Source organism: Antrostomus carolinensis, unplaced genomic scaffold (assembly GCF_000700745.2).
Source record: "Antrostomus carolinensis isolate BGI_N321 unplaced genomic scaffold, ASM70074v2 scaffold3535, whole genome shotgun sequence".
Taxonomy (NCBI): Eukaryota; Metazoa; Chordata; class Aves; order Caprimulgiformes; family Caprimulgidae; genus Antrostomus; species Antrostomus carolinensis.
Window position 1 is genome coordinate 44687 of NW_010314055.1, and position 16537 is coordinate 61223.

The 16537-nt window shown below is 35.5% G+C and overlaps 1 protein-coding gene across 1 annotated transcript in view; it reads left to right on the forward strand.

Annotated features, from left to right (window-relative positions):
• Positions 1–15603, forward strand: part of LOC104524561 (nck-associated protein 1) — a gene marked incomplete at its 5' end in the record, with an annotated part of 49635 nt that extends 34032 nt beyond the window's left edge. Inside the window, 8 exons of the mRNA XM_010167484.1 lie at positions 370–463; positions 996–1078; positions 1553–1633; positions 5228–5321; positions 6943–7059; positions 10887–10996; positions 13609–13698; positions 14404–15603. Of these exons, the coding sequence (XP_010165786.1) occupies positions 370–463; positions 996–1078; positions 1553–1633; positions 5228–5321; positions 6943–7059; positions 10887–10996; positions 13609–13698; positions 14404–14520 (786 nt within the window). The remainder of the gene's footprint in view (positions 1–369; positions 464–995; positions 1079–1552; positions 1634–5227; positions 5322–6942; positions 7060–10886; positions 10997–13608; positions 13699–14403) is intronic.
• Positions 15604–16537: the final 934 nt, after the last annotated feature.

Consider the following 16537-nt stretch of genomic DNA (forward strand, 5'->3'; position numbering starts at 1 on the left):
TTGATTACTTTGTGAATCTGCATTTTTATTGATCTACTTTTCTTACAAAAAGCTGAATAGCATGAGGAGCTGTTGTCTGGTTTTACTGAGTTTCATTCCCTTGTTTTAAGAAGTTGTACACATTGCTGAATATAAAAACCATGTTCCAAGGGGTATATAATCCTCTGCTTTTTGATTCAGAGCTTGTTTTTGTATAGAGTAGTGCCTGATTATATTACTGATACTGTAGTCCCATTAAGAACACAGTGGGTACCTCTGTATTCCATGAGTTTAGTTGCCTGTCTGCCAGACTGAAATATTCTAAATCAAGCATTTGTCCTGTTAACGTACCGAAATCCATAGCTGACCTGAATCCTTGCTTCTTTTTAGAAACTTGTGGTGGAGAACGTTGAAGTTCTAACACAAATGAGGACCAGCTTCGATAAGCCAGACCAGATGGCAGCACTCTTTAAAAGATTATCATGTGGGTAACTAGCAAGCTCCTACTGAAAATACAGAATTGTTTTTTATCTTTGTCTTTGCAAAGAAAATGAGAAAAACTAGTTTCTCTGTATGAAGTATACATGTTTCTGATTTGATTCCATCACAGTGTAAATTATTGCATTATTTGGAATGACTTTTACGTGTGATTTATATAAGTGATTCTTTTTAACAAAAATAATTATTATAAGGAGACATTTTTAACTTCAACAAAACACAGAACTAGGGCTAGTGTCCAGTATTGTCAGCTGCATGTAACGGGGTTCATTCTGTGAGGTGGTTAACAGGATAGTCTTATACTGAAAGTCCTTTTGCCAACTCAGCTGTAAAAACCTGCTTCGGCACTGTTTATTCTGGCTCTTTTAAGGAATGCCATTGTTGTAGTACTTTGTTCTTTTCAGTATTTTGTTAAATGTTTGGGGGTTTTTTGGTGGGTTGTTTCGGGGTTATTTTTTTTAAGAATTGAGCTTGTAACCATCAAGTTCTTGTTCACTGTTGGTCTTGTTTCTCTTCAGCTGTTGACAGTGTTTTGAAGAGAATGACGATTATTGGTGTTATCTTGTCTTTTCGGTCCTTGGCACAGGAAGCACTTAGAGATGTAAGAAAAAACTGACTATGTTCTGAATAACTTTCATCATATTTAGTTCAATGGACTTATAGGGTATTTGAATGGTTATTTAATTTAAGAGGAATACTACCTCTTAAAAGGCTGGCATGTGGGTAAAATGGTAATGCTCAGCCATAACTGAAGTTTGAATTGCAAGTTGGGGTGGGGGAATCTTCATTTTCAGTACTGTTCAGATAAATGTTATATTAAAACATATATGTTTTAGTTGAAGCATGCTTCTCAGTTCTGTCTTTAGTATATTTTAAAAGCTTTCATTTCACTTTTGTTGCAAACAGCTTGATTTTGCATATGTTAGGCTTTAATGTCTTGTATCTACAAATAAATTTATATGCATAAACCAAATTAATTTAAAAAATAGTAAGTCCAGTAAACTAATGGTAGTGTCTAATTGATCATTAACATGGGAAGTATTTTTCTCATTTTGTATGTGTTTATGTCTCTTAGGTCTTATCCTACCACATTCCTTTCCTTGTAAGTTCCATTGAGGACTTCAAAGATCACATTCCAAGAGAGACTGACATGAAGGTAATGTTTGGCTCAAAGAGTGATGGAGTAATTTTTGGTGCTTACTGAAAATACCTAAGGGGCAAGACTTTCATGCTTAGCATGAAAAATCCAGAGACAAAGAACACCCTTTTTTTCCAAAGAGCTAAGTAGTTGTGCATCTGCACAGCTGGGTCTGGGGAAAGAAAAACAAAACAAAAAACCAACCAACTGATAGGATAAGCACAAGTCTGGGATCACATTTGAGAACTTTAGTGGAAAGTATTAGGAACAAAATTTATCAAGTGTTGAAGCATGACTAAGTGATAAAGGGAAGAACACTGAGCCGCTTCATAGCGTGAGCAGTATGACTGGTAACACTCAATGTTTCAAGGACTCTGTACGTGATTGGAGCTCTATGCATGTAATAGCTACTAGTCTGATTTTGACTTTAAATTGGAAATTCTTGTGAACCCACTATCTGAAGTGCTTGGAAAAAAAATTAGCAGCTTAAATGAAGTGCCTTGCTTCTGAATGGTAGTATGTTTCCATCCAAAAAGCCTTGTCTGTACATCATGCAGTTTCTGGACAGGTACATACAGTACCTGCAGCCTAGCTGGTTTTTTTGTAGTCTCTTGCTACATCTTGGACCCTATGAAGGTTTGCAGGCTTCTTAATGGTATTGTGGCAGTTTGATTTGCAGAAAACGTGTGGTGGGATATACACCGCACAACTCTTGACTCACTTTTACAGAAACAATTTTTAGAAATCTGCTCTTGAGCAAAGTTTTTTTTTTTTTTGAGGGCCAGAATATGTTGTTGTTCCTGCATTTGAAGCTTACATTTTGCTGTTTACTCTTGAGGAAAGAAACTTAAGTTCTGTTATGTATGAAGATTCACTAAGTAAAAAACATCCTTCTCCTTTCTAAAAGTACATTACAAGAACAATTCAGAGAACACTATGGTGGGCATCATGATTTCAGAAGACCCGGTTTAGCAGTCTGTCTGAAAATGAGTCAGAGGTTCCATGAAGAATGTGATAAGTTACTGAAATTTCACTCCAAAATATAATCACATGCTCTTTGAAACTTGCAATGCTGATAAATGAGCCATGAATGTCCCAGAAGAAATTGAAATTCCTATTCACAAATTCATCCCACAATAGAGGAATTCTGTGGAAATGCTGTGGAAAATTAACTTCAACGATACTGGCTCATGATAAAATTTAAATTGAAATGATGCAAGTTGCCTTTGCACTTCTCAAGAAAAGCATTTATAAAATTCTCAACTGTAGTTGCAGAGTTGACTGTTGATCACTGAAGCATCATGTTTCATCATTGAACTTGAGGGATCAGCATGCAGAAGAGATGAGAAGGGAAGTTCACAGCTTACTTTACTTGATCTTTTCAGAAAGCATCTTACACCCTCTGGTATCAAAGGGATGCTGAAAGGTAGAGTGGGATAAAGGCTGCAACCTTTGTATCCCACTACACATTTTCTGCAATCATGGAAGACAGTATATTACCATTCATATTTTTAAGCTGATGATAAATAATTTTAACCATTTCAGTGGAACTCTAAAGACATCACTGGACTCATTTGTTTCAGGAGAGATGAGAAAGCATAGTACTTGCTGTTTCTCTTCTGGAAGTCACTGGAGTAATTTGCAGTCACTGGAATAATTGGGTGGCAAAAAAAGCTATCTACTGATAAATAAAACCATACTGAGGACTGTTCTCTGGCTCATGCCATGTAGCACCACCTAGTTACCTCCACCTCATGTAATACTTGTCTGTTGACCTTCTCTGGGTCTGCTTTAGTTCCAGTTTGACTCTTAAATATATCTATTTTTTATGTGTGTTTTTCTAGGTCAAAGTATCTGAAACAAATTAAAAGTGCAGTCCACCATGCTGTTTTTTGCATGGTACCAAACGTGGATGTTGTGTCTCGTGGTGTGGCGTGATGCCATCTAGGCTTGTTTGAGAGTACATAGCTTGCCTGGATCATGTTGGAGGACTGTGCATGGAGAAGGAGCCAAACCTGTGTAGTTTTGTCCATAGTGCCTACTGGGAACTCTGAGCTTTATCTTGAAAACAGCTTGTTGGAAGGGCCAAAACTGTGCTGTGAGCCTGCTAACAATTATGAGCTGCTCTGTGGACAATCAGCAGCTCATTGAGCTTTCTCCTGGCCTTGTCACATACAGCAGTGCAATTGTAGGCAACCAAGGCTTTTTTTGTGACAGAAGGGCAGACTTTTTTTTTCTTAAATGAAGGCATGTCAACAGACAGATCTTTACAAGGATTTGTACAATAGATTCGGACAATTGCCCAGTTGGGCATATTTTAGGACATAATGACATAGTAATTTTCTATGTACTGAATTTACCAAGCAAAGCATAAATAGCTTTCAAACTGTTGATGAAATAGTTACTTGTTTTAAAATATTAATTTTATTTTAATATCCCTGAAACTTATGATTTGGAGTGACTGGCAAAATGGGGATTTGTTCTCCTTTTATTTGTTGTTTTTTTTTTTTTTTTTTAATATTAAATTGTTGGGATTTCTATACAGGCTTTTAGAAACAGGTTTGCATTTGTTCCACTGTTGCTTCTTAACCAGTTTGTAGTAAACCAGCTCCTGTCCAGATGCTCTGTAATTCTTTAAATGCAGGACTGTACGCAAGCTAGTATCATATGTGCTGCTGACAGCATAGCACTATGGAAACATTATATGCTTTTCATATCAGAACTTACCCTCAGGTAGCCAGGCTGGAGCACATGAACAAGAATAGTCTGCACAATATCCCCTACGTGCAGCTTGACCAACTCTATGTGAGAATTTATGGGCAGAGTATAAAACTTCTCAAATGCTAATGGCAGTAAGACAGGCTGGTAGCTTTTCCCATAGTCTGTTGTATTTGGTATAAACCTGCTTTTGCAGAGATTCATCTGAACTACAGCTTCAGATACTTAGTCCAAAATGTAAATTGGGGAAGGAGAGAAGAACTGCGTGGAACATTTGTTAATGGCAATGAAAGATACAGCCTGGGACAGGCTGGAAAATGGAATACATTTCAAGATGCTCTTAGTTCCTCCAGTATTAGGGCTGCTTAGAGTCTAACTCCTGGCACTCAGAGTCACTGGACACTGAATATGTATCAAATTTGAATGTTGTAAGATTTCTGCCTTACTCTAATATTTCACCAGATTGTGACTTTTGACTTTTGTCTAAAAATGCTATATTTGCAGATGTTGGCTGATACTGTAGATCTGGTAGAGAAAATCTGTTAGGTTTTTTTTTAACAGTGAAGAAAGATGAAGAAACAACTAATTGGAAGTCAGTATGTTTGCTTTGGAGGTAATGTAGAAAAGTATACGAGCTTTGTTTGGCTTGACAAAAAGAAATTCTAATCTAGCACACAAAGTACTGACCCAGCTGTTCAATGTAGGTTAGAAACAAGAAAAAAAAAATCTGGAGTCTCTTTATCTTGTTTTAGCCAAGTCTCTGAAATTCCTTAGTGCTTCAAATTCTAATATGAACATTTTAAACATGACAGTAAAACTTTTCTTCATCATGTTTACACAAAAAGAATTTGATGTTGTCTTTTTTTGTAATTATATCTTTCTTCGGGTCCTCAGGTGGCAATGAATGTATATGAACTGTCATCAGCTGCTGGATTGCCGTGTGAGATTGATCCTGCCTTGGTCGTAGCACTGTCTTCCCAAAAATCGGGTAAGAAGTTACAACTTAAAAAATATAAGTGTAAAAAAAAAAAAGAGCAAAAAAATAAATGCACCCAGGCATGGAAGTGTTTAAAGTGCTAGGAGGAAACTTATCTCTTGGGTACTTTGTATTCCTTCAATGAATTCCATAAATGGCATAAGAACATGAATTACTTGTCTGCTGCCTAATGATGTGTTAATTTGAGAATCTTTTCAACCACATATGAATTAACTTGTTGACCTAGGAAAGAATAATGAGTAGATGTTGAAGGCGTTTAATAGCTGATGGTGAAAACTACTGTAAGCTAAGGACTGTGAAAATTGGACTCTTGTGAACAGCTACGGACATGATCAGTTTTGTTGTACAGATCTGTAACAAATCTGCATGTAAGTAGGCATGAGGAGCTGAAATGTCAGCTGAATGCACTTTATGAATTTCACAACACTGTTTCCAGGGTGTTATACATGTTTCCAAGTGTTAACATGGAGCTTACAAGGGGAAACATGGTAAAATAAACATGTTTATGTTCTACCGTGTATAATGCTTCCTCTTACTTGCTTCAAAGCACCACTGTCTAAGCTTTTCAGTTTTGTTTACTCTGGCAGGTTTGAAGGCATGAGTTAAGACTCTTAAGTGCTTTTTGACAGTCTTCAGCTTTTTTCCCTATCTTCCTTACTGAGCACTTTATTGTGCTTTTTTTGTCCTGTATGTAATGGCTAGTTAATGCTATAATCAGATCGTGAATATTTTAAATGCTACCTAAGTTGTTTTTTCTTGCTTTAATGGTAGTTGTTTTGGGAGGGGAAAATACAGCCTATTCCAGGGGGTGTTTTAATATTCAGACTTAAGTGTTGAACACAATTTCTTCGTGACCTTAAAAAGAAGTGTATTTGTTTTATATATATTATATGTATAATATATGTAAGCATATCTTTGGAAGATAACTAGTATCTGAAATTACATTTAAAATAGATTATTTCCATTGTGGTGCAGCTGTGAAATGTTTAAGCTGAGTGAACAAGACAGGGGATTTCTGTAGGTTTTCATGGTTGTTTAGGATCTTGTATCTTGATTATTACCTTTGCAATTGGAAGTATTTTGCTTTTACTAACTCAGTTTGTAGAGGTGCAAGTACTACATTTCACCAACAGCTGACTTTTTTTTAAACTATTCTTATGCTAAATTGTAGTGATGCTGCTGTTTTTGAAAACACAAGGTTTTAGTGTGACTTGAGGTGAGTGCACATCACCTTCTGCTTGTTTACCAACGGGAGAGTGCAAGAGAAGCTCTCCTCACCTCGGAGCAACAACTGGATTTACACCAGCATGCAAAAATACTATTCTGCTCAGCATATTAAAAAGTCTTAGTAACTAAATGGTTAGAAGTGACAGGGTGGCAGCAGCTTGCCCTCATTCTTGTAGATCACAAACTGGACATTTCGAACCTCCACCCTGTGTCTTTTGGCAAGACTGACATAATATTCCTCCTTTCACAATACAGACACTGAGTATGTTGTTGATGGGTTGAAATTCCAGTTTGGTCAAATATTTTATATTCTAAACTACCTGCAGTTGAAAGGAAATACTTTTAAGATGACTTCTTTAATTAAGAACTTTGGTTTTGTTTTTAGAAAATATTAGTCCAGAAGAAGAATATAAAATTGCTTGCCTGCTCATGGTCTTCGTGGCAGTCTCCTTGCCAACTTTGGCTAGCAATGTGATGTCTCAGTATAGCCCCGCCATTGAAGGTAATGTAGAGAGTCAGCTAAATATTTGCTGTGAATGCTTTCTTCATAACAGTCCTGGTACTTTCTTGAATATTTTTGCTTTAAATGTTTTCTTACGTTTTGTAGTGAAGAAAATTTCTAAATGAGTTAGCCTCTAATCCTGGGAAAGATCGGAAAGTTACTTTAAAAAGCAATTACTTAACTTTTGTTTGAGATAAAATCTCCAGTAGAAGACTCATTTTTTGTAGAAAGTTAAGAACAGTTCAGATACTGCAGGGGGCAATCTCATCCCAGTATGTGGAATTGCTACTGTATACGTTCTACATTAGTCTGAGACTCATTATATAATAGTATAGATGTTTTAGTAATCTTTACATTGGCTTTGGGCCACTCATACAAGGTATCTTTTCTATATTTAATATGCTGTTCATATTACTAAGCATAAAATTTTGAAAACAGAATCTGGAAGGTGTAAACTGTGAACAGAAGTATATCCTTCACAGTAGTTCAGCTTTCTTATTAAAAAAAAATAAAAAAAAAAATCTTTGCTTCAAGGAAGTTCTTTGCATGTAATCCACAAAAAAAGTTCTCTTTCAGACAAAATTAAGTTTGAAAAAAATCCAAAACACAACACATTGGCAAAACTGTTCCAAAACACACAAAAATCACTTTTCAGCTGTTCAAGCTATTTCCTTTGTGATGTGTAGTGTGGCTCATATAAAAGACCATGTTTATTCTGCATCCATTTACTGGGCACAACATGGTTTTTTGGGGGTTTTTTTAACTTGCATTATTTTTAATCTGGTTTAAACTGACTTCTGAAAATTTAAAGTGCTAGGAAAAAACCAAAAATTCTGAAAGCCTTCTGTATTGCTTAATGTAACATACAGATCACATTTTTTGAGAGACCCAAGATGGTTGTTTTAAATTGGGTTAATTGATGTTTTATTCAGTTTTGAGAGGTTGGGGATTTAAGTCTGGTTTCATTTTAAACAGGTAGTGTAGCAAGGTTGTGAAAAGGTCAGATAAATCTCTGATGCCATGAGAGTAGAACTTGAACATTGATTTGAAAAGTTACAAATTTTAAAGTTAGTGGCTTTTTCTGAAAAAAGAGGGAGAGCAATCTGAACCGACAGAGTAGTTGCACGTTACCTGCACTCATAGTATTTTTGCAGCTTTTTGTGAGCTTTTTCAAAGTCATGATGGCTGAATGGAAATCTCAGAATGTAGACAAGAGCACGGGATATAAAATGTGATTGGTGAGGGGTGCAGGTAAAACTTGCTTGTTAAAGGACAATCAGGTTAGTTCTCTTAACTCAGTCCAACTGAACTTGCTTATGTGTGTTTAAGACCACATCTCTTAAATACTGCTTGTTTATAGTTTTGTGAAAGAAACCCTCTGGAAGCACTTTCTGCTACTAATTTCTCCTGAAGCATCTTGCCTATTGTAGAGTCTCAAAACTTATACTACTTGCCAAGAGGACAGTCAAAAAGTTTTTAACGGTGATTATATTTTCATTTTCACCCCTCAGCAAATTTATTTCTAAGAACATGCATCAGGCTAGCTAGAGGTTCTCAGCAGGTTGGAGCTCATGCAGGTTTGACTTCTTCAAATTCCCTTGTTTTTTCAAAGGACCTTCTTAGTCCTCAGGCTCTTAGCAGGCTGAAACAACAGATAATTCTATCTTCTGCATGTTTTATATCATGTAGCTTAAATATTCCAGTTTCTATGATTTTATTTATATTCAGTAACTCTTAACATGTTAAGTCAGACAAAGCCTGTTTCAAAGTGGATTCTGAAAGTAAGTATAGTTAATAAGATCTCATAAAACTGTGACTGGAGAAAAGTTACATCTAGAACTCAAATAAGACCGTATTAGGAGTTGCTACTGACTTTATGAGATGTGGCCTCTGTACTGTGGAATTGTTTACTGAGTGGGCTCTTTTTTATTGAGGGGAAAAGAGTCTGGCTAAAGGGATATATAAAATATGTTTACTCCACAAAAATAACTAACAAACAGGATAGACCTTGTCAGTCCTACCTTCCTTGCATAATATTACTTTTTCCCCGTGTTCTGCCCTTATTGTAGATGCTTAATATAGATGCTATTTCCAGAATGAAAACTTAACAAATACTGCTTTTTATGAAGTAAATTCCCTGGACAAACCCTGAATTAGTCCATCAACAAGTAGCCAATTTGAAGGAGTTTCAGCTTTCTAATCTGCCAAGATATACCTCCCAGATACAGACAGTTCTTAGACAGCTTTAGCAATGTCTGCGTTCTCTCTGCCTACTTCAAGATCAAGCCTTTTTTCTTTGACTAACTCCAGATAAAGGCTCAGACTCCTTACATTTAAGTTTGATCCCAGTAAGAAACCTGAACTTCTAGTTAAATATCAGGTTAGAGGACTAATTTGTCATTTAGAGGCTAGAATAGAATGCTTGTCTGCAAGAGACATATAGCCTTTTCTATATAGTTGAAACCTGTCACAGGTTGGAAGACAATTTGTCAGCTGAATTCCCTTACTGATGCTTCTCCTACTGTCTCCAAGACATAAAAATGAAGTAATTTCAAAAAATCAAGCCACTTCAAAAACAAATATAAACTTAAATCAGCAGAATTAAGCGGAACAGATGTTCTTGACTGATGCTCAAGGAAAGTGGTGATCTATTCTTTTTTTGGAATAGCATATTCATGCAGCAATATTTAATTAAAAAATAGGAGATGGAGTAGGAGTATATCAACTCTGGGGGCCCTGCTGGTGGACATCCGCAGGGATCTTTGCTGGGACGTACTAGTCAGCATATTCATAAACCACCACCAGAAGGAGGGTGAAGAGTGAGGTGACAAAATTTTCATATCATGTGAAGTTATTAAGGATATTAGAGGAGTAAAGAGTAAAGAGCTGCAGATAGATATTATGACACTGAGGGAGTTGTGCAATAAAGTGACAGATAAAATTCATTAAGTAAGAATAGTGATGTGCATGGGGAATAAATTAATTTTTCTCATGTGGAGTGGTGGAGTCTCGTTGACCTTGCTATTTAGGCATGATCTTGGATGACTGAATGAAAAAAATAAGCTCAGTGCTCAGCAACGGTCGAAAAGAATTGCTAAGAATCAGTAGTGTTTGCATGCTTGTATGCTTCTTAACTCCTTCAAAGACCTCCTCCTTTTTATACACTAGCACTTTCCCAAGATATTTGCCCAAGTATCTATTAATTTTGTTTTAAAGTGGTAGATTTGACTTAATTTGCCTAGAAGAGATTATCAGGCTTACTGAGGAGTAGTTCTTGTCTCTTTGAAAGCTGGTGTCTTTCAGTCATCTTCCAGGCCTCTGACACATGGGTGAGTTTTAGGCAAGATCTTATGTACAGCAATCAGCAATTCTACAGGTTTTTTTTCTTGAGTTCCTGTAGATCACTTGGGTGAAGGCTGTCTTGACCTGATGACTTGTTCATTTACACAGAGGGGGGAAAAAATAGCCAATTAGCTTGAAAAAAAATCCTGCTTGCATGTGTCTTTTGAGCCTAGTCGAGTGGTAATGCTCACAGGTTTTGTAGAAGCCAAATAAACTTCCAGTATATTATTTTTCTTTATTTCTAAAAGCCACAGGGATCTTTGTCAGGTTGTTGTGTCCATTACAGCATTCAGAAGGGAGAGCTGTACTTCTGCTGGCTTTCCTGATACCAAGTTCAAAGCACCAGTACTTTGCTCCTGTTGTGCAAGATGCTAGAAGTTGCTCCTTCATCATGACAAGTCTGTTTACTGTTTGGTGATATTTTCCAAAGAATACTGTCATTTTCAAACTTGATGCTGAGGTAATTTGTATATGTTTCTGTTTAGGGCATTGCAACAACATTCATTGCTTGGCAAAAGCTATCAACCAGATTGCTGCAGCTTTATTTACCATCCACAAGGGAAGCATTGAAGACCGTCTGAAAGAATTTTTGGCCGTATGTATAACTTATTTTCTAGAGCTAGCTCCTCTGAACAGAGGGGAACTCTCACCCCCTCATGCCACTCAACCTGGTTTTATACCTAGTCTAGCTTGTGCAGAGCTGTCATTAAATTATCAACGTGTTTGTTATTGCAAGTCAATGGTGCAATCAGTGGCGAATAATCTTAATTGCAAGGGCATACTATAAAGATTCTAGATGAGTATGGATGAGGATTGATTAACCAACATTTATTTCAATAGTAATATTGCTTCATAATTCTTGTAATGTTACTTATTTTCCTGTGGTTACAGTTAGCAGAGAAACTAAAGTTATTGTACATTGATTTTGATTAGGAGAAAACCAGATGTGGGTAGGTTATTTTTTTAAGTCTAGTGTTATGTTAAAATTTGTATCTTAACAAGAAAAGTATCTATTGACTTCAGAAAGTATTTTTAAATTCAGGTTGGAAATGTAATATTAATTTGGGATGCAATGCAATGGATTTAATATAAATCTGGTTTTGATGCACAAGAGGGAAAAGCTTATTATTAATACAAGTCTATGTGTAGATTAAATTCAGTAGTAGTCCTTTAGCAATAGTCAGCTGTGTGTGATGGTGGAAAGTAACAGCAGCAAATCAGTACAAGTGTCGTAATTTATTGGGTTTTTTTCAGTATAATCTTTAGTATGGTAGCACATACCACTTCTTACATTGTGTGGCCCTTGACTGGAAAAAGGAATGTGCTATGCATATAGAATCAAGATTCTGTCTAGCAGACTTTTTCCCATGATGTGTTGGACTCTTTAGTTTATTTTACTTTTTCAAATAAGGCAACTCCAGAGTGGCTTTTGAGTTGTACCTTCTTAAGCAGTAACTGTATGTTACAGGAATGTTTGGGGAGAGGGATTTTTATTCTTCAGAGTAGGTTGAAGATCAAAGCTTCTGAAATCCTTAGTGATGCTTAGCAAAAAATCAAAAGCCCTTAGGTGATGGTGATGCATTTTAAATACATTTTGGTGTGCTGCCCGAGTAGAAATAGAATTTTTAAAGTGGCTCTTAATTAGCCGATACTTGAAGGGAAACTAAAGGCTAAAATGGCAGCTTCACTTTAATTTTTAAAAATTACTACTGATTTTGAGTTATTCTTGATTTTTGCTGTTTGGCCTTGAACTATGAAAAAATATCTCTCCCCCCTTTATTTTAGATGCCTTGCACACTTACAGGGTGGGATAGTGGTAATTTTCTGTAACTAGAAGTCTAGAGAAACTTTCCACCCCCCTCCCCTTAAAAGGATCTTTCCTTTCTGGAAGTTCATTGGATTTTGTAAAACAGAAAAAACCTTTGGCCATTAACCTTGTCTAATGCAACTGCTGGCTGTAAAAGATGAAAGAGGAATGGTTGTGTCAAGTTGTGTACATTTGACAAGTGAAGGAAACCAGTATAGTGTCGTGATAAAAACACATTTGGTATGAGGTTTGCATTTTTTTCAGTGTTTATGAACTGGTTTCAGACCGCTGCTGTTACTGCACAGACCATGACTTGATGGTTCAGATAGTTTGATAATCTTTCTTTTCTAACACCTTTTATATATCACTTATTGTTAGTCTGAAAGAAAAACATTTCTCTTAAGAAGAAAATGTACTGCTGGGGATGATCTGCTTTCCTGTCAAAGTTAATTAAATATGGAAAAAACTTACTTGGTTATTTAATACTGATGAGTATGTACTAAGATTATTTTGAAGTATGCACATTCACTTTAAATTACAAATTGATTAATGACAGATTTTGTTCAAGAAGAATCTTGAGTGAGATTTTAAAGTTAACATTTTAAGTTAAAATCCATTTCTGGTAAGGAAACATGTTTAAGGTAAACATGTTGTTTAAGCACGTTGCAATTGCTTGGTGTGATGGCATAAATGATGGTAGTACATTAAAAGTTAAAAAGAGTTTTTTCCAAATTTCTGTAAGGCATGAAAATATGGGTATCTGCAAACAGTATTTTATTCTGTCATCCTGGGCTTGTAAATACCTAAGTACGTGTTATAAGTTTCTAGGATATCTTTTAAAACTAGTGTTGTAAGGTTGCTCATGGTCTGATAAAATATTATTCATTTACATTTAGGATGACATTTCTTCAATTAAAAATGTAGTTTAGGAAGTAACAATTTGTTCTTCTATTGTAAAACGGGTATAACTTCAAACAATAAAAACTCCAATCACTTTAAGTCTTACTAAAATACAGTAAGTTTATATGCGTTTTGGGAAGGACAAAGCAAGTGAGATCTTGATCCCATGGAAGTTCTGTCGTTAATTTCCGTAGACTTTATAATGGTCAACAACCAAAAGTTCTTTGCAATAAATTAATTCACTTTTTGTATTAAAATAACATATATTACTTATTAAACAATGCTAGAAATATACAAAAAAGGCACACTGAGACTAAAGCCCAGTGATGGTTCATGTGTTCAGGATTAATCACTTTCCTTTGTAGTTACTAGTACACCACAGTGTCTGTTGGCTAGGATATTGATTTCTCCAGAAGGGTTTTGTATGTGTATAGCAAAATAGCAGATGTCAGTCAATGGACTGTTTAATTTATTGCTTTGAAATACTCATTTTTATGTAGCTTGCATCGTCTAGTTTACTGAAGATTGGGCAGGAGACGGACAAAACTACTACAAGGAACAGAGAATCTGTTTACCTACTACTAGACATGGTAAGCTTTTGTCTATTTTATGTGTTACTAACATAAGGAATAGGCTCCACATTACATCATTCGACAAGAGGGTTTTGGGTGTCACCTTGTGTGTTGTAGCTTATTGACCAGTGGAAATAACTTTTTTTTTTTTATGTCATTCTTCCTGACATTCTGATGTCAGAAATTAAGTTTTTCCATTCCTCCAGCACACACACATATTTTTACCATCAACCTTTGTTGTCTAAAACATTTTATCACATTTTTCAGATAATTCTCGGTGATCATTTAGTACATAAAATATCAAAATGAAATTTCACATTAAACAAGCACTGTTCAGAGTGTGTGTGGGAAAATCCTCTCTGCTTGGAGGTTTTCCTTTCAGTATTCTGTATCTTTCAGAAGTGGCAGGAGTGCTATATGTGTAATCTTTAGTATGGTAGCACATACCATCTCTTATATTGTGTGGCCCATGACTGAAAAAAGGAATGTGTAAGGTATATAGAATCAAGATTCTGTCTAGCAGACATGGGAAAGCTAAATGACTAGCTTTGAGAAGTACCAATGTGTTTCTCCCTAACATTTAAACTTTGTATTATTTCTTTTTTGCTATGAAATATGTGAGTAGTGTTGTGGTGGAGACCAGAAGTATCCCTGTGAAGTAGATGAGCAGCAGCAGGCAGTAGAAGGTGTTCTGGAAAACCTTGTGTTTCTGGTATTTTTCAGATTGTGCAAGAGTCTCCGTTCCTGACAATGGATCTCTTGGAGTCCTGCTTCCCTTATGTCTTGCTGAGAAATGCATACCATGCTGTCTACAAACAAAGCGTCACATCCTCTGCCTAAGTATCTACTTACTGGAGATAAGACATAGCACGCATCTATGTGGCCTCAGTTTTATCTGTAAACTGTGGAGCTATTTTACTTTATGGCCTGATGAACAGTTTTGTGGATTATAAACTTTTTCCATAAAGTTGTATTTCTGCTCAGTGGTTTCTTAATATGGTTGTACTACAATATAAGCTTGGTTGATTTTCGGTTGCACATTCATGGAAAATCTCTTTTCTCATTTCTTCCTCTTTTTTTTTTTTTTTTTTTTTTTTTTTTAACTTTAGAGCATCAATTATGTTTAAAAAAATACTACTTCTGCTATATGTTTTTTTGATATTGATCATGCAAAACAAAAATTGCTTGTTTATTTCCCAGAAGAAAAATGTATTTAGTGATTATTTTAGATAGTGTAGCTTTTCATCTGTGTGTAAATTATTTCATATAGGGAGAGTTATAATCTTGTACCTATTGTTCTTATTGAAAACAAATATTGGATGTGCATTTCTGTGAAGTAATTACAGCATTTCTAGTTTTATTTTGAAACATTCACCACTCTACGTACTATGACACTATCTAACATTAAAAAATGTTATAGGACTGCTTATCATCCTTCAGACAGTGATCCTCTCCCGATACTCTTAAACAACAGCAAGTGGTGTTGTTTGTATAAAGCATAGTGGAAATTTTTTTTAAACTAACTTCTGTGGTGCCCTGTTGGCATTAACACTACCATTGTACCCTGCTGTATAATAAACGTTCTTACACATTTATCACATGTTGATAAAATGTTAGCCCTTAACCACTTTTTATATGTTTTAAATTTTTGAAATTCAAGTGTACCTTCCATAACATACAATAAACACTAGACTGTATTATCTGTAGGTGAATTATTTTTAATATAAATGTTATCCTAGTATTTTAAGCTTAAACTGTGCTGTTGTGGATTGATTTACATCTCACAGCTCATTAAATATCAATCCTTAGAGCTTTTATGTGAAGACTTCTTTTAATCCTTCACCTTTTGGCTTCTGCGATAGTGGATCTTGTAAAAAAAAAAAAGTTGGAGGAAGGAATTAAAAACAATGTAAAAAGTGTCAATTTAGTGCTATTATCCTTTAAATCTTAATTTCACATAATAAGGCAAGAAAAAACATTAATACCGTACGTGGTGATGCCAGTTGTACTCATAGAAACAAGTGTATTGTTAAAGTATAAAGTTTGAAATAATCATAAAACAGGAGAGTGTTGCTAAAACCGTAACATCAGACATTACTGAGACAGATGTACAATAGGCCTTTTTTAATCAATCATGCAAATTGGCATGCAGGATAGCATGGGCTCATTTAGCCTGAAAGCTGACCAGATGGTTGTGCTCTTTAATCCACAGCGTATAAAAGCGATGTGTTTCTCAACAGGCTTTGGACATTGTATAGAGCTCCTGTTCCTGGTGAAACTTATGTGCATGCTGGTAACTTTTTCTATTATGAAAGAGCTGTTGTGTGCTCAGTTACAATAGGTTCCTCTGTCCAGAGGAAAAAAGCACTGGAATAAAATTGTCCTAAGGAAGTAAGACAGTACATCTATATTTTTCCTAATTACACGTTTTATGTTATAACCATGGGACTGTTTTTAAATTGGTAATTTAGTACCATAACAATTAAGTTTGTTCGTAGAAGTTAGATCGAATGCAAGACTTAATTAAGAGTTCTATTCTGCAATATTTATAATCTCAATGTTCAAATGTCTTGATTTTAATTAAGATTTTGATTGTAATGTAGCCTTTTGTGGAAAAATAATGCCTATTTTCAAGACTGATTCTTGAAAAACTCAAGTTTAAGAAATAACCTATTTTGTGTCTTTAATCTTTTAACTACGAAGCAATTGTATTTGGTTGTTTACCTTGGATCCCCGTCAGCTTTCCACTGTCTGAGGTGTTACTGCTCTAGACCTAGAAAACAGGTAATCTCTGACAAACAGATGACGAGTGCAGTATCTCTGCAAGAAGCTACTTCTGATGCAGTCGGTTTAGATT